We start from the raw sequence: 19,660 nt of genomic DNA on the forward strand, positions 1-19,660 counted from the left end.
CACATCACTGGTGGAAACAGAAAATGACACAACCACTTTGGAAAGCAGTTTGGCAGTTTTCCTCAAAATGATAACCAGTTATCATAAGACCCAGCAACTCTACTCCTAGGTATCTATGCAAGAGAAATTAAAACACATATCTACACAAAAATGTGTATATAAATGTTTATAGTAGTATTCAGAATAGCCAGTAAGTGGAAACAACCCAAAAGTCTATCAAGTGATGAATGGATAAACAAAATGTGATATAATCAAACAATGAAATACTATTCGGCAATAAAAAAGAAAGAAGTACTGATACATGCTGTAACAAAGATAAGCCTTGAAATTCATCTCTTAGCTTATACAACCTTATACTATTTCTTTCCACTTCTCTGCTTGTTTCTTTACCAAATCCTGTCAAGTCCTACCCCCACTCACATCATATTAAAATAAGGAAGAAAATATGCTCCCAAGAGAGGATTTGGTTTTTATTTCACTCTTTTTCTCACTTACAAAATCGATTTCATTTATTAATCCTAAACAGCTTCAAGTCACCATGGTTTCTCCAACATCATCAACTGTCCTCATGGCATTTTTCAGGTCTTTGTTTTACTTCCCCAATTAAAAAATAAATCCGTCAATAAAAAAAATTTAAATAAATAAATTCAGGGAACATTACTTTGGCTTTTCTCAATTCTGTAACCACTGAAAGCAATCAATGCCGAACTATTTTTATATTGCATGAAATTCAATATCTGACTCATTGAAAAATGACTGGGATCATCCTAAGCAGATCCCTGGGAAGATATTTTGATCCTGTTTGGGAACTGTATTTTAAACATAATAAGAAAACTAAGAACTTTGTGTGACCTTTTCATATATACATTTAAAGTTGTAATAAAGTTTCCTGGCAGGCATTTATGCCCAGATGACTAATGATACTCAAGCTAAAAATGTTAAAGTTCTATAGGGGCAAATTTAAATTCCTCTAGATTTCTAAAATTTGGAATCACAAAGCACAAAACTATAAATCTCAAATAACACATAGAAATACATGGCTCTAGGCTATTCTTCTGCAGACTATTTGCTTTGCTCAAACTTCAATATCTTTAAAAAAATTAATAATAACTTACCAAATCCCAAAGTCCAACTTGCCCAGATTTGGCCCCAGCTGCCACCAAAGTTCTAACTTCTGATGGGTGGAGAGCTACTGAGAATATCGAGCCTCTGGTAACTTTACAAACAGTATCTTCACTAATGAACATGCCATTTAAATTGGCTTTGTAGCTGAGAATATTAAAAAGTTAAATTTTAGAAGTCAAAGCAAACTCAGTAGTCAAAACAAGTAAAAAATGATTCAAACAAGAAAAATCAATTATTAGTAAATATATATGGGAAAATTTGAACTTCCTGGTAACCAAGGAAATCAAATTAAAAAATGGGGTACTATTTTTCACTTTTAAAAGCTAGTAGGCTGCAGTTAAACACACATTCATATACATTGCTAACAGGAGAGTATACTTATATAAGATTTTCTTAAATTAAAAAAAATTTTTTTGGAAAACATTTCAGTACGTCCTAAAAGCCATAAAAATGTCCATAATAACTGACACATTAACCTCACTTCTGGAATCTATCCTAAGGAAATAATCCACTATCACAATATACACTTCAACAAACACTTAAACACGTACAAACACTCAAAACTAAATAGAATACAACTCTAAATACTAAGGGAAGGAGAGGAGGTTAAGTAAATTCCATGTACTCAATGGAGTATTATGCAACTATTTAATAAATTTAAAGACTCTAGTAACACGCAATCACAAAGCTAATGGAAAAGTATAATGCAAAATTGCACATACATTAGAAAATAAAGTAAAAATGTATGTAATTCCATTTTTATTAACACTGAATGAATATATATTACATGCCAGGTACTTTTCTGCTTACTGAAACAAAATCCCTGCATTCATGAAGCTTATATCTTACTGGTATTGCACATGGTGATACTTCAAAAGAAATATACAAAAATAACAGTTGTTAGGGTGGAAATATTATGGGTAATTTTTTCACCTCATTTTCAAAATTTCCTTGTAATGATATAGTCTCTATAACTTAAAGATCTCAGAAAATGTAAAACAAAGGCAAGAAATTTTAACTCACCTTTTGATGCTAGATAACTCCTTCCCTCTGTTTTTACTACTTGTCTGAAACAATGAAGAGACCAAAGTACTAAGTTAATATATTCACTAAAATTTCCTTAACAGATGATTCTAAAAGCTGTAAGTCCTAAATGGTACCTTGCTCAGTTCTGCCCAAGTCTGTAGAAATCCTTTAAATGGTTCACTGTTATCATCTTGATTTTCAGGAGTCATTTCTAAAGGCCCAGGAGGTAACAAAGGCTGCTACAAAAAAGTAAGAAAAAGAAAGTTGATTGTTTTGTCACCCTACTCAACAACGTAAGCATCAGGTTTCTCACTGCTTTACTTGCTTTTTTTTTTTTACATTTTTTTATTGATTCATAATCATTTTACAGTGTTGTGTCAAATTCCAGTGTTCAGCACAATTTTTCAGTCATTCATGGACATATACACACTCATTGTCACATTTTTTTCTCTGTGATTTATAACATTTTGTGTATATTTCCCTGTGCTATACAGTGTAATCTTGTTTATCTATTCTACAATTTTGAAATCCCAGTCTATCCCTTCCCACCCTCTACCCCCCCCCCCCGGTAACCACAAGTCTGTATTCTCTGTCCATGAGTCTATTTCTGTCCTGTATTTATACTTTGTTTTTGTTTGTTTGTTTGTTTTTGTTTTATAGATTCCACATATGAGCGATCTCATATGGTATTTTTCTTTCTCTTTCTGGCTTACTTCACTTAGAATGACATTCTCTAGGAGCATCCATGTTGCCGCAAATGGCATTATGTTGTCGGTTTTTATGGCTGAGTAGTATTCCATTGTATAAATATACCACATCTTCTTTATCCAGTCACCTGTTGATGGACATTTAGGTTGTTTCCATGTTTTGGCTATTGTAAATAGTGCTGCTATGAACATTGGGGTGCAGGTGTCATCCTGAAGTAGATTTCCTTCTGGGTACAAGCCCAGGAGTGGGATTCCTGGGTCATATGGTAAGTCTATTCCTAGTCTTTTGAGGAATCTCCACACTGTTTTCCATAGTGGCTGCACCAAACTGCATTCCCACCAGCTCACTGCTTTACTTTCAACACCAACAACAGGGGTGAGACGTAGTTAAATATTCAAAAATAGTTGTTCAATGAATGAATGTCAGGTATTATATAAAGGCATAACATGTATTATCTCATTTAATCCCATCAATAATCCAATGAATGAAATAACACATTTTAAAGACACTGGAATGAAATTTAAAGAAGTTAATTTGTCCCAAGTTAACACTGCCAATAACTGGAGCTGCTGGGAATTGATTCAGATCAGTTCAATTTCATTACTCCAAGTTATTACTCTGTATCAGTGTTTTTTTAAATCATAGGTTGTAACCCATGGGTCATGAAATTATCTTAATACATCACAACCAACAGTGTGCTTTAGTGAACAAGAAAATATAGAGTAGAAAATACAAAAGTGCATCACGTGTAGTAAGGATAAGTATCATTTCACAAAAGTTTCGTTTCAGTTTTGTGTGTGTGGAATGTGTTCATTGTAAATATAAATTATCATGGACAGAGGCTTCAAAAAAGACTACCTTGAAAGGTACTCTTCCCATAGCAACTTGATTTGCAATTAGCTCCTAAAGCACCAGGCTAATGAGTGCTATGTTGTAATTTATAATTTAAGCACTTAAATGTAAAGTATTAAAAACAGTAGGTGCTCCTGAATAAAAAATATACTCATAATCTTATTTAGACAATAAATCTGGTAAATAAAACTCTTGCCACTCATTGATAGTATAAAATTAAACTACAACAGGAGACACCCATCACAGATTATTTATTATTAACAATATTAATAACTATTATTTATTGCTAAGCCCGTAATATAATGTAAGGAACTTTATAGATACTATTTCATTTAATCCTCAAACACCCCTTTGAAGTTTCTATCATTGCTGCCATTTTAGAAGTGGAGAAACTGGGTTTCAGAAAGGCTAAGGAATTTACTCACAATTCCACAGAAGATAAGCTTTATGACGTTGAAATCGTATTCATTAAACCATACAACTATTATTATTAAATATTAGTGCAAGTTATTAAATTAATGAAGTACAAATTAAACATAACTTAACAACATTTTACTTTCAAACACTTCAAATATTTTTGGTATTTTACCAAGTTATTATATTTGTACTCTTTCTTACACTTTCATCTGCTACTACTATTGGCTGGCTTGGGGCTGCTGGTAATGGAACTCCTGAAGGGTCTACTTTTAGTAATCGCATTGACCTTCTACATCCGGTCTCATTTTCTTTCTTCTTAGGCTTCTTTCTAAAGGAGTAGGAGAGAACTTGTGTTACACTCATAAAGGGTTATATGCATTTATTAATGTTAAGGAGATAACTTCTAGGAATGTATCTCACATTACAAAGATGGCTATACTGATTTTAATTAAAAGTCTTAGGGGGAGGGTATAGCTCAAGTGGTAGAGTACATGCTTAGCATGCACAAGGTCCTGGGTTCAAACCCCAGTACCTCTTCTAAAAAGTAACTAAGTAAATCTAACTACCTTCCCCCATCTACCTCTCCCCCCAAAAAAGTCTGGAAACATCAAAAATGTTCATCACAGGAAGGTGAGAGGTGTTAAATAACTTATGACATACATATGTGAAGAATACTATGCAGCCATAAAAGAGAATGAAATAGAACTTTGTGTGCTGATATGATATGAATTCTAAGATATAAGAAGCAAAAATAAGGTCCAGTACACGCTGAATATGATTCCTTTCTACTTTCACAAGAGGGTTACACAGACACATACATTTGTAATTGCTCAGATTCCAATGGAAGAAAATCCATGAAACTATTAACAGTGGTTTCCTCTAGGGAAGCCTGGAGAACTAAGGTCCAGGATAGGAAAGAGACTTAAATGTTTCATTGCATTCACTTCCACATGGTTTATTTTTAAAATCATATACATATCTTACTTTTTAATGCACTGCTTTTCCATTAAGAAAAGTAGTTCAGAACTTCCAGCATGTAAGGAGCTTGAAAGACACAGTTCTGTCTTATGAAGTAAAAAGCTGAACAGACTGAAAAATCTAGAATCTTTCTAAAATCCTGAAGAGAAATCAGGGCATAGTGGAAACCACTGACCTCAATACTAGAGAGACAGAGAGGCAAATACAAGGAGTCTCGACTTACTGGGGCAGAGACTCAAAAATGGAAACCACCAGGCAACCAGTGCCAGAGTAGGAAAACCTGAACTGTGATTGACCAATTGCTGGAGATCCAGTGTAAACAAATCTGACAGTTAAAAACTCCAGGGGAAACCACACAGCTACATGTAAAAGAATGAAATATTTCCTCACATCATATACAAAAATAAACTCAAAATGGATTAAAGACTTTAATATAAGACCTGAAACCACTAACGTCCTAGAAGAAAACATAGGTAGTACACTCCTTGATACTGGTCTTAGCAATATTTTTTGGATGTGTCTCCTCAGGGAAGGGCAACCAAAGCAAAAAATAAACATACGGGACTAATGAAACTTAAAAGCTTTTGCACAGCAAAGAAAACCATCAACAATACAAAAAGGCAACCTACTGAAGGGGAGAAGATATTTGCAAATGGTATGTCAGGGGTTAATATCTAAAATATATAAACAGCTCACACAACTCAATATCAAAAAAAAAAAAACAATCCAATTAAAAAGGGCAGAGGATCTGAATAGGCATTTTTCCAAAGAAGATATATAGATGGTCAATAGGCACAGATGAAAAGATTAGATCAATAATTATCAAGGAAAGACAAATCAAAACCACACTGAGATACCACCTCACATCTGTCGGAATGGCTATCGTCAAAAATACCAAAAATAACAAGTGTTGTTGAGGATGTGGAGAAAAGGGAATCCTTATACACTGTTGGTGGGGCTGTAAATTGGTGCAGCCACTGTGGAAAACAGTATTGAGGTTCCACAAAAAATTAATAATAGAACTACCATACAATCCAGCAATTCCACCGTTGTGTATATATCTGAAAAAAATGAAACATTAATTTGAAAAAAAATGCACCTCAATGTCTAGAGCAGCATTATTTACAATAGCCAAGATACTGAAGCAATCTAAGTATCCATTAACAGAAGAACAGGTGAAGAAGATATGATATATATACTACAAATATGTATGGAATATCACTCAGCCATAAAAAAAGAATGAAATTTTGCCATTTGCAACAACGTGGATGAACTTGGAGGGTATTATGGTTAGTGAAATAAATCAAAAACAAATGCTTATGTTATCACTTATATGTGGAATCTAAAGAAAACAAATGAGTGAATATAATAAAACAGAAATAGACTAACAGAGAACAAATTAGTGGCTACCAGTGGGGAAGGGAAGGGCAAGATAAAAGTAGGGAATTAAGAGGTACAAACTTCTATGTAAAAAATAAGTAAGCTACAAGGATATATTGTATAGCACAAGAAATATAGCCAACATTTTATAAAAACTGTATATAAAGTATAAGCTATAAAAATTTTGAATCACTACATTGTACACATGAAACTAATATATATGTATATAACTATACCACAATTTTTTTAAAGTTAAAAAATAAAATTTTAAAAAGTAATGCAATAGAAAAAATAACTCCACAGTGGTCCATACAAAAACCTGCACATGGATATTTATAACAAATCTGTTTCTAACTACCAAATCCAGGAAGCAACCAAGATGTTCTTCACCAGGTGAATGGATAAACAAACTGGGGTATGTTCAAAAGAAATGAGTTACCAAGCCATGAAAGGACATGGGGGAATGTTCAATACGTATTACTCAGAAGGCAATCTGAAAAGGCTGTGTGATCCCAATTCTTGACTGACATTCGGGAAAAGGCAAAACTATGGACACAGTAAGAAATATCAGTGATTGCAAGAGGTAAGGGTGATAAGGAGACGAACAGGCAGAGTACAAATGCTTTTAGGGCAGTGAATACTCCGCATATTACAATGATGGATATATGTCATACATTTGTACAAATCTACAGAAAGTACAACACCAAGAGCGAACCCGGAGGTAAACTACAGACTTCGGGTGATTACGATGTGCCGATGTAGGTTCATCCTCGGTAACAAACGTACTACTCTGGTGAATGATGCTGATTATGGAGGAGGCTGTGCCTGTGTCGGGGCAGGGGATATATGGGAAATCTCTGTACCTTGATCTCAGTTTTGTTGTGAAACTAAAAGTGCTCTAAAAAAATAAAGTCTTTAAAAAGATGGTGAGAACTCACCCTCACAATTTTGTGAGGGAAAAGGAACCATTTTAAAATAGGCCAGAGCACTCTGTTCTTCTTAACAAGGCCTGCCTAAGGAAAAATTAGCCACAGCCTAACCTGCTAGGGTATTATCAGAGGCTAACTGACCTGGAGAAGGGAAATGCCAACAGCAGCCCACTCTTCCATCCTCTCCTACCTAAGCAGGAGGAAAAAAACTGAAACACTTGTGAAGTTTACAATCCAGAGACACTGGCTCATTAAAAGACTGAGAACTAATCACAAGACTATAGCATGCTTCCTGTCCCCTCACATTGCACCACCATATTACTGAAGGCCTATTTACAACAGTTTCCTTTTCCTAGTATATCATGTCCAGTTATCAAGAAAAAAAAATCACAAGGCACATTGAATGGCCAAAAATATAATTTGAAAAGATAGAGCACAGACATAGAGAACAAACTAGTGGTAACCAGTGTGGAGAGGAAAGGGAGGAAGGGTAAGATAGGGGTAGGGGATTAAGAGATACAAATGACTATGCATAAAATAATTAAGCTACAAGGATATACAGTACAACACAGGGAATATAGCTAATATTTTATAATAATTATAAATGGAACATAATTTAAAAAAATTGTGAATCACTATTTTGTACATGTGAAATGTATATAATATTGTATATCAATTATACTTCAATTTAAAAAAAAAAGAAAAGACAGCAAGCTTCAGAATGAGGCACAGCAGAAATGTTGGAATTATCTGACTAGGAATTTAAAACAACTGTGACTAATATGCTAAGGGTTCTAATGGATAAAACAGACACCATGCAAGAACAGATAGGCAATGTAAACAGAATGATGTGAATCCTAAGAAAGGATCAAAAAGAAATGCCACAAATCAAAAACTATAACAGAAGTGAAGAATGTCTTTGATGGGCTTATTAATGGACTGGACATGGCTGAGGATAGAATCTCTGAGCTTGGGGATATCTCAACAAGAACCTCCAAAACTGAAAAACAAGGAGAAAAAAAGACTGAAAAAACAGAAAAGAATATCCAAGAATGTAGGTAACTAAAAAAGTGTAACATACACATAATGGGGATACCAGAAAGAGAAGAAAGAGACATAAAAACAGAAGAAATATTTGAAACAATAACAACTGAGAATTTCCCCAAAGTAATGTCAGACATCAAACCATGGATCCAGGAAGCTCAGAGAATGTCAAGCAAGATAAATGCAAAAAAAAAAAAAAAAAAAAAAACCAAAACAACAAAAATAAAACAAGAACAACAAAAAAAAAATCTACAACTAGACAATTCATTTCCAAACTACAGAAAATCAAAGATAAAGGAAAAAATCCTGGAAGTAGCCAAGAGGTAAAAAGCACCTTACTTATAGAAGAACAAAGATAAGAATTAAACCCACCTTCTCAGATACCATGCAGGCAAGGAGAGAGTGGAAAAATTAAAGTGTTGAGAGAAAAAAATAATCCAACCTAAAATTCTGTACCAGGAAAATTATCTATCAAAAGAAGAGCAAATTAAATCTAAAGTAAGCAGAAAAAAAATTATAAAAATTAGAGCAGATCAATGAAATTGAAAACAGAAAATCAACAGAGAAAAGCCAACAAAACCAAAACCTGATTCTTTGAAAAGCACCCCCCACACAAAAAAAATCAATAAGCCTCAGGCTAAGAAAAAGAGGACACAAATTACTAATATCAGAAATGAAAGAGAGGACTCACTACAGATCCTATGGCTATTCAAAAAGATAATAAAGGATAATATGAATAACTCTATACCTACATATTTGATAACTTAGATGAAATGGACCAATTCCTTAAAAGACACAATTTGCCGAAACTCACACAAGGAACAATCTGAAGAGGACTATACCTATTAAAGAAATTGATTCAATAATTAATAACCTTCCAAAACAGAAAGCATGAGGCTGTACTGATGAATTCTACCAAACATGTAAGGAAAAAATTATACTAATTCTCTACAATCACTTTCAGAGGATGGAAGCAGAGGGAATACTACCTAGCTCATTCTATGAGGCTAACATTACTCTAATATCAAAACCAGGCATTACAAGAACAGAAAACTACATATCAATATCTCTCATGAGCATAGACGCAAAAACCCTCAACAAAATATAGTAAACTGAATCTAATAATGTATAAAAAGCATTATAAAAACCACACCAAGTGGAGTATATCCCAGGTATGCAAGACTAGTTCAACACATGAAAGGCAATTAGTGTAACCCATCCCATCAACAGGCTAAAAAAGAAAAATCACATGATCTTATCAACAAATGCAGAAAAAGCATTTAACAAAGTCCAATACCCATTCATACTAAAAACTCTCAGTAAACTGGGAATAGAGAACTTCCTCAATAATACCTACAAGAAAATCTATAGCTAATATATTTACTGGTGAGAAATGACAAGCTTTCCTACTGAGATCAGGTAAAAGACAAAGATATCCTTTCTCATCACTCCTTTTTAAAACTACGCTGAAAGTTCTACCTAATGCAATAAGACAAGAAAAGGAAATAAATAATACACAGATTGAGAAGGAAGAAATAAAACTGTATTTATTCACAGATGACATGTTTAGTCTACGCAGAAAATTCTAAAGAATGGACAAAAAAAATTCCTGGAACTAATAAATTATTGTACTAAAGTTAGAAGGTAAAATAGAATACAAGGTTAATATACAAAAGTCAACTGCCTTCCTATATACTAGCAATAAACAAGTGAAATTTGAATTTAAAAATATAATCCATTTGTATTACCACCCCAAAAAACAAATACTTAGGTATAAATCTAAGAAAATATTTATAAGATTTATGAGGAAAACTACAAACTCAGATGATCAAAATAAAAAAACTAAATGAATGGAGACAGATATTCCATGTTTGTTGATAAGAGCCAATATTGTCAAGATGCCACTTCTTCTCAGCTTGATCTATAGATTCAAGGTAATCCCAATCAAAATACCAGCAAGATATTTTGTGAATACTAACAGTTTAAGTGGAGAGACAAAAGACACTGAATAGCTAACACAATAGTGAAGGAGAAGAACAAAGTTGGAGGATTGACTACACAATATTAAGACTTACTTTATGAGGGTGGGTATAGCTCAGTGATAGAAAGCATGCTTAGTATGCACAAGGTCCTGGGTTCAATCTCCAGTACCTCCATTAAAAGAAAAAAGTTTGGAGACTACTGCCATTAAAGGGTTAAAAAAAAAGACTTATTTGAAAGCTATAATAAGCAAGACAGTATGGTACTGATGAAAGAGACAAATTGATCAGTACAAGAGAATAGAGAACCCAAAAATAAACCCACATAAAAATAGTCAACTGATCTTTGATAAAGAAGCAAAGGCAAGACAATGGAGCAAAAATAATCTTTTCAACAAATGGTGCTGAAATAGCTGGACTATGCACAATGCAAAAAAAAATGAATCTAGACACAAAATTTACACTCTTCACAAAATTAACTCAAAACGTATCATATACCTAAATGCAAAATGCAAAATTATAAAACTCCTGGAAGATAACAGGAGAAAATCAAATGACCTTGATTATGGCAATACATTTTTTAGAAGTAACAAAAGACACAACCCAAAGAAAAAACTGATACAGTGAACTTCTGCTCTGCAAAAAACTATATCAAGAGAATGAGAAGACAAGCTACAGTATGGGAGAAAATATTTGCAAATACATTTGATAAAGAACTGTTATCCAAAATATACAAAGAACTCCCAGTCTGTCCCTTCCCACCCCTCTCCTCCTTGGCAACCACAAGTTTGTATTCTATGTCTATACTCGTTTCTGTTTTGTATGTATGTTCTTTTCTTTTTTTTTTAGATTCCACATATGAGCGATATCATATGGTATTTTTCTTTCTCTTTCTGGCTTACTTTACTTAGAATGACATTCTCCAGGGGCATCCATGTTGCTGCAAATGGCATTATGTTGTCGTTTTTATGGCTGAATAATATTCCATTGTATAAATATACCCATCTTTATCCAGTCATCTGTTGATGGACATTTAGGCTGTTTTCATGTCTTGGCTAAGTTCAAAATTTGTAGATACTGACAGGCATATGCAGAATAGATAAACAAGATTATACTGTATAGCACAGGGAAATATATACAAGATCTTGTGGTAGCTCACAGTGAAAAAAATGTGACAATGAATATACGTATGTTCATGTATAACTGAAAAATTGTACTCTACACTGGAATTTGACACAACATTGTAAAATGACTATAACTCAAAAAAATTTAAAAATAAATCAGTACTTTATCTTTTTAAAAAAATAAATAAATAAAACAAAAATATACAAAGAACTAAAACTAAACAATAAAAAAAAAACTTGATTTTAAAATGGGTCAAAGACACCTCACCAAAGAAGATGGGAAATAAGCATATGAGAAGATGCTCCAAGTCATATGTCATCAGGGAAATGCAAATTAAAACATTATACCCCTATTAGAATGGCCAAAATCCAGAGCTCTGGTGACACCAAATACTGGTGAAGACATGGAACAACAAGAACTCTCACTAACTGCTGGTGTGAATACAAAATGACATATCCACCTTGAAAGATAGTTTGGTTTCTCATAAAACTAAGCAAAACTCTTGCCACGCAATCCAACAATTGTACTCCTTGGTATATCCAAAGGAGTTGAAAACTTATGTCTACACAGAAACCTGCACTTGAATGTTTACAGCAGCTTTGTTCATAACCGCCAAAACTTGGAAGCAACCAAGATATCCTTCACTAGGCAAATTGATAAGTAAACTGCAGTACATCCAGACAATGGACTATTATTCAGTGCTAAAAAGAAGCAAGCTATCAGGCCATGAAAAGACATGAAGAAACTTAAATGCAATAAAGCCAACCTGAAAAGCCTACATACTGTATGATTCCAACTATACAACATATTAGAAAAGGCAAAACTATGGAAACTGTAAAAAGATCAGTGGTTGCCAGAGGTTGTGTGTGGAGAGGGATGAAAAGGCAGAGCACAGAGGATTTTTAGGGCAGTGAAAATACTGTGTATAATACTGTAATGGTGGGTACATGTCCTTGTATATTTGTACAAACCCACAGAAAGTACAATACGAAGAGGGAACCCTAAGGTAAACTATGGGCTCTGAGTGATTATGATGTGTCAATGTAGGTGCATCTGTGGTAATAAATGTACCATTCTAATGAGTGATGTTGATAACGGGGGAGGCTATGCATGTACAGGAGTAGGGAATATATAGGGAATCTCTGTATTGTCCTATCTTGCTGTGAACCTAAATCTGCTCTTAAAAAAGGTTCACTAAAAAATGTTGGGGAAAGATAGGCTCAAGGATGTACTGTACAACACAGGGAATATACCCAATGTTTTGTTGTAACTGTAAACGGAAAGTAACTTTTAAAATTTTTATAAAAATGTTTTAAATTTCTTTAAATGTTGAGGAAAGAGAAGCTTCTGAAATTACTTCCAAAAATTCACATACAAAAACTCAACTATAGTCCACATTAGTTCAGAAATATGAGTAGTTAACTATTATTTATTTAAAGTATACTATGTGTTAGAAACTGTCCTAAGCATTTAATACCTCACTTAATCTTCAAAGAAAAGTCTCAGCATATGGAATAACATGGGTTTTTACATATACTTCTCCCAGAGAAGCCCATTTCCAGAGAGAAACTCAGACATGAACACCGAAAGACTTAAAAATATTCAGAACAGCAGTCTTCATAATAATGAAAATCTGGAAACAACTCAACTGTCCAACAACAGGATAGTAAAGCATAGTACAATCATACAGGAGAAAAACAAGATGAAATGAAGCTGTACACATCAACATGAGTAAATTCTAAAACATAAAAATATAGAGATGACCAAAATAAAATCCCAGAATATAAAAATAGCATATTATGTGAATATCAAAAACAGGTAAGAATAAACAAAATATTCCTTAAAGATACATTCATAGACAGCAAAACTGTAAATAAATGCAGAGTAACTATCACAAAGTTCAGCATAATGGTTGTATCTGGACGGAAGGATATATATTGGCCTTCAAAGGTACTGTAAATTTCTGTTGACCTGGATGGCAGGTACATGAATGGGCGCTTGAATTACTAGTACTTTTGCAGCTATACAAATATTTCACATGTGCTTCTTTGTATGTATAATGTATTTACTAAATTTAAATAACTTAAACCCCTCTAGACTGGCATAATGCCAACTTTGCAGATAAGGAAAAAAAATTACATAAATTGCCCAAAGTTAATATCATAGCTATAAGTTGCTGAATTGAAACTTGAAATCAAGTTTGCCAAATTTCAAAAGCTATGCTCTCTCCTCTACATTATATAACTTCTGCTCTACCTACTTAATACTAATACTTACACAACTACTAAATGCTAGAAGTTTGTGACTTAGGTGATTTAGGAAAAATCACAAATCTTTGCTAATAAAAAATATTCAAATATAAAGCTATTGATCAACTGACAAAATAACTGATGCTATTATTTTCCAGTGTTAAAAATGTTTGTCTTATAACAACTTTTCACACTCACAAATACCTGGCCATGATTAACACTTTAGCTTTTCTCAAGCTGGTTGATCTACACTGAAATCAAATTAAAATTAATTAAATCAAATTCAGTCAATTAAAGGATGCTACATTTCATTTGCATCTAGCACTAAATAAATGATCTAATGATGTCAAAATTTTTAGTTTCTTAATTTATCCATAAGCACTGCTAAAATGCAGAGAAGAGAACTTAAACTAAGGAATTCTGAAATTCAAACCCTGATGCTTCCACTTATGAGCTATTTCAACCTTGAGAAAATTACTTTATCTCTTTGAGTCTGTTCTCTATCTCACAAATTTTTGCCAGAATTAAATGAGATGAGGAGGGTACAGCTCAGTGTAGAGTGTGTGCTTAGCATGCACAAGGTCCCGGGTTCAATTCATAGTACCTCCAGTAAAAAAATAAAAATTAAAAAAAAATTAAATGAGACAGTATAGAACAAAAATTTTAGGTCACTGCAGTACATTTCATAGACGTACAATAAATGCTCATCTCCTTTCTTTATTCTAGGAATGGGAAAGAAAGAAAAAAGAGAGCCAGAGAAATAAAGTAGAAGAATCTTTAAGAATAACAGCTTCCTAGGCAAAAATAAGAATAATTTAGTGGAAATAAAGATTTCCCTCCAATAGCAGCAACAGTAAATATAAACAAAATTCAGCTCTCAAGATTCTACTTCCTCTATAGTCCTTTGATAAGATGAGAACTTTAGAGTTATCAAAAGGCAGCATTCTCTCAGAGATTTTATAAAACAGTAAATTACAGGTTTTCTGATCTACTACTTATTTTACTATGTCAAACCATTTCTTCAAATTATAAAACAATTCAGCAAGGTATCATGGTACAGGCATTGTAAATCGAATCTTTTACCTTTTGGATTCAGTAGGTTGTCTCTTCTTTACTATTTCACGGAGCCTTGCAGCTGACTGCAAAATAAACAAAACATATACACATAAAAATACTATCTTATAACTATATAGCTTACCTTCTAAAAGCTTAACTATCTGCTACTATATACACACTAAACTAAAATCTATATAGGAAATAAAAATCCTTAAGATAATACCTGTTTTGGGTAGTAGACATGAGACAAATACACTATTAATAATAAAAACAAGTATATAAAACTGCCTAAAGTACTGACATTCCGATACCTTGGACCAGGTCACTAATGAGTTTACATGATTAAACACTAAACATTTATCAAATATACTATTGCCAATTAAAAGGTTTAACTTCTACTACAGGCAAGCCTACTTTGATAGTTTTAGAAAAGTTATAGGTTATACTTCGATAAATCACATTGTAATTTGTTAACTAAAATCAAAATTAGAGCTACTTTGTCTAAATCTCTGATGAATTTTCAACTGTCAGTGACTCAACAATTTAGTCCCTTATGTTAATTCACCCTCCATCCCCATAAGATGCAAACACACCCTGAATATTTAGGAATCTGGTATTCAGAAAAATCAATTATTTAATAAAAGCCAAGGGCTTAATGTCTTTTGGGGGAAAGCATCACATACCCTTCTAAATAGCTATCCTCTCACACATAGAAGCTTTATCACCAGTGTAAAGATCTCCAATGCAAATTATACATTCAGTTATAATGATTATAAAACATCAGCATACGTCTGGCCATTTATCTTAAAGCTTCTTATACAAAGCATATTTCCACCTATTTTTAAAGTTTAAGATTAAAAAAAAAAGCTGTCCTCTCACTCCTCTATCACACATCCTTTAACTCATCCCTCCCCACTTCACCTTTAGCCTTTAGTTAAGGTAACCACTTGGAACATACCCTGTTTCTTCGAATTCAAGATAGCCATTCGTAAGGACACCATTATTTTATGTACCACCAAAAGGAAGGCAAAAGATGCCAGTTACACTTTTAATATGCCAATTTCAAAAATTAAAATTTAATTAAAAAAAATTAAAACTAAAATTAGTTTTAATATTTCATTTTCAGGGAAAAAATTCCTTGGAATTAATAAAATACAGTAACCTCTTGCCCCTAATTTTACCCTCCCTCATTTGACACTATGAAACCTGATACTCTACGTGTTTTATTGACCTACTACTAGTAAAAGGAATGGCATTTTGGTTTTAATTAAAAATTCCACACAAACCTCAGACAAGTGCAGAGAAGCAAAAAAGTTTGCATTTTCTGATATGTTTTTCAGTCTCTTCCTTTCATACGGTGACAATCCTGAAAAATCATCCTATGAAATTAGATCAAAAACATTGTTACTTTACATAATCCATAGCAAAATCACCTCACAAAACTAGTTGCATTCTCTGCATGTTATTTCTTTCAAATTGCACCTGCTCTATTTTACACTCTCTTATCAAACAGCACATAATCTTTGCTGCATTGGATACTGAATGAAAAAGCTGGAATGTGGGATAATTACAGAGTACCTGTATGGCTTCCCAATTAAATAACAAGTGAACTTGTACTATTTCTCAAAGTTATATTTTTATGAGACAAAACAAGAAAGAACTTAGTAACAGAAAATTTTAAACTTATTGAAATGGTTCAGGAAATTTAGAAAAGAGTGCAAAAATAAAGAGATAAACATACAGGCTGAGAAGGCAATTTTAAAACTAGAGAATCTTGAAGTCCAATATACAGCTAATAGTTGTGGGGGGGAAAGGAGCAGAGAAAATGGAGGAGACAATTAGAGAAATAATGCCAGAAAGTTTCTCAAAACCAAAGATACGAGTTTCCAGATCAAAAGAGTATGCAACACAACAAATGAAAAAGACTCAAGCCTGGGCACATCATCACAAAATTTCTTAATACCTGAGATGAGCTGAGATAGAAGATCCTTTTAAAAGCGTGCAAAGGGAAAAATAAACCACAAAGAGCCCAGAATCAGAACAATACTAACTTTTCAATATCGAGGGAAGCTAGAAGACAATGAAAAATGCATTAAAAATTCTAAGGAAAAATCAAAATTTTTTTCAACTTACGATTCTAAAATCAATTAAGCTAACAATCAATGTAAAGCATAAAGACTTTTCCAGACATGCAAACTATCTCTCATACACGTTTTTACAGGAAACTACTATAAGCTTCATTCTAATAAAATGAGAGAATAAAACAAGAAAGAAAAAGGCAGGATCCAGGATACAGAAGTTCCAGCACAGGATAAAAGAAATTCAAAGGAAAATAGTAGAAAGGCCGAGAAAAAGTAAAAACAGTCCAGAGTTCAGAAGATGGAGGGCCCTAGAAAAAATTTCATGAGGAAAATATGTACATACATGAAGCAATTAGAATTCTTTGATTTATATGGAGAAAAATTTTACAACTTTGGTGAAACGTGGACTGTATGTAATAAGGATGTGGGAAGGGAAAACATGGAAAGAGAAGGGGTGGCACACATGTAAAAGATGTGGGATGAAAGAAACAAATCTTCATCTTCCATAGAAGTCAACAGAGAATGTGGGAGGGAAAAGCTAAAACGGCTAAAAGTACAATTTGTCTATTGAGTAGCAATCACAAACAGAGAGGTAAGTGGCAGAAATTTTCTGGGTGTTTTGATTTGTTTCTGTGTATATGTGTGTGTACATATGGATTTACTTCTGTATGTGTGTATATATAGATATACACATGAAATTATATGATTTAAACATGTATGTAAATGTATTAATTTGACCAAAACAAGGATTGTTCTCACACACATAAAATAGCGGCAGCAAAGGTGAAAGGTTATCACCTTTAAAACTGCTTTTTGGAGAAAAACATCATCACCATCATCATCAAGGACTTCCTAAGAATCTATTTCAAAATGATACATAGATCAAAGGATCAAACTTAAAATCACAGGAAAAATTTTAAAAATTTATTTTGAAAAAGCATCAGACAGTTTTCTTTGAGAAGTGTGTGTAATTCAGACTATTGTCACCCACTATCCATGCCTCAAAAACTTGCAACATAAAAAATCAAGAAAATAACATCAAAGTGGGCTCTCAAAGTAAACACAATACAGGAAATAGAAATTAAAAAAAAAAAAAAACAGAACTCCACTATCTTCAGAGATACTTGAGAAGTTTACTACATCCATTAAACAAGAAAAGAAGTGCTATTTTTAAAAAAAAAATGAAAGAAGAAAAATGACTTTGAGTTAAAAATATACTTGTTTTGACAATGAAAATATCATCCATAACAGCATCAAAAAGAATAATATAACAAAATGCAAGGCTTGTACACAGAAAATTACAAAATATTGAAGGAAATTAAAGATTTAAGTAAATGGAAAGAGGTCCCATATTCATATATTGAAAGACTTAACGTTGTTGGAGGTCCCTTCTAGTTGCCTGATGGGATGCTGCCCCATTCATGAACTGACTAAAGCCAATCTGATTTTCAAATTAAAAAAAAAAAAAGACAATATTGTTAAAATGGCAATACTTCCCAAAGTGATCTACAGATTCAATGCAATTTCTATCAAAAGTCTAAATGCCATTTTTGCAGAAATGGACAAGTTGATAATAAAATTCATACAGAAATACAAGGGACTCAGAACAGCCAGAACAATCTTGAAAAAGAAGAACCAAGTTACAGAACTCACACTTGCTTATTTCAAAACTTACTACACAGCTACAGTAATTAAAATGGTGTGGTACTAGGGTGAGGACATAGCTCCGTGGTAGAGTGTGTGCTTAGCATGCACAAGGTCCTGGGTTCAATCCCCAGTACCTTTATTAAAATAAATAAGTAAACCTAATTACCTCGCACCTTCAAAAACAAAAAACAAAAAACAAAACCCAAAACACAGTGTGGTACCAGCGTAAGGACAGACAGATCAACTGAATAAAACTGAGAGTCTAGAAATAAACCAATACTACCTATCTATGATGAATTTATTTTTGATAAGGGAGTCAAGACTATTCAATGAGAAAGAAGAGTCTTGCTAACAAATTGTTCTGAGACAAATGGAAATCCACATGCAAAAGTATTAATTTGGATCACTATCTCACAACATACATAAAAATCAAAACAGATCAAAGATCTAAATGTAAGAGTTAAAACTATAAAATTCTCAGAAGGAAATAGAGGTGTAAATCTTCATAACCCTGGATTAGGCAGTGGTTTCTCAGATATGAACAACAAAGCACCAGCAATGAAAGAAAAATTGATAAATTGGACTTAGAGTTAAAATTTTTAACTAAAAATTAAATTAGAATTTAAAATGTTTGTATGTCCAAGGACATTATCAAGAAAGTGAGAAGAAAGTGCAAAGAATGAGAGAAATATTTGCAAATGATGTAGCTAATAAAGACATAGTGTCCAGAATAAGAATATATTAAAAAATTCCTACAATTGAACAAAAAAGAGACAACCTACTTTTTCAAATGGGTAAAGGATTTGAGAAGACATTTTTCCAAAGTACAAACTGCAAATAAGCACATGTAAAGACGCTCAACATCATTAGTCTCTAGGAAAATGCAAATCAAAACCACAATGAGACACCATTTCAAATCCCCTAGAATGGTTATAATCAAAAAGACAAACAATTAAGGACATTATGTTAAGAAGAAAAAGACAAATACTATATGATTCCACTTATATGACGTACCTCAAACAGTCAAATCCACAGAGACAGAAAGTAGAAAGGTAGTGGTCAGG

The 19,660-nt window shown here is 33.0% G+C and overlaps 1 protein-coding gene across 5 annotated transcripts in view; it reads right to left on the minus strand.

The window, feature by feature from the left end:
• The window catches only part of WDR76 (WD repeat domain 76), a 49,246-nt gene that overhangs the window by 22,893 nt on the left and 6,693 nt on the right, over positions 1-19,660 (minus strand). For 4 of the 5 annotated variants that reach the window (XM_072962569.1, XM_031672842.2, XM_031672843.2 and 1 more), the window contains 6 exons: positions 16,155-16,247; positions 14,896-14,951; positions 4,330-4,456; positions 2,286-2,390; positions 2,149-2,192; positions 1,116-1,269 (listed from right to left, as the gene is read on the minus strand). In XM_072962569.1, the coding sequence (XP_072818670.1) occupies positions 1,116-1,269; positions 2,149-2,192; positions 2,286-2,390; positions 4,330-4,456; positions 14,896-14,951; positions 16,155-16,247 (579 nt within the window). The remainder of the gene's footprint in view (positions 1-1,115; positions 1,270-2,148; positions 2,193-2,285; positions 2,391-4,329; positions 4,457-14,895; positions 14,952-16,154; positions 16,248-19,660) is intronic. The other variant, XM_006201783.4, reaches the window with a different exon arrangement.

This window comes from Vicugna pacos, chromosome 6 (genome assembly GCF_048564905.1).
Source record: "Vicugna pacos chromosome 6, VicPac4, whole genome shotgun sequence".
Taxonomy (NCBI): Eukaryota; Metazoa; Chordata; class Mammalia; order Artiodactyla; family Camelidae; genus Vicugna; species Vicugna pacos.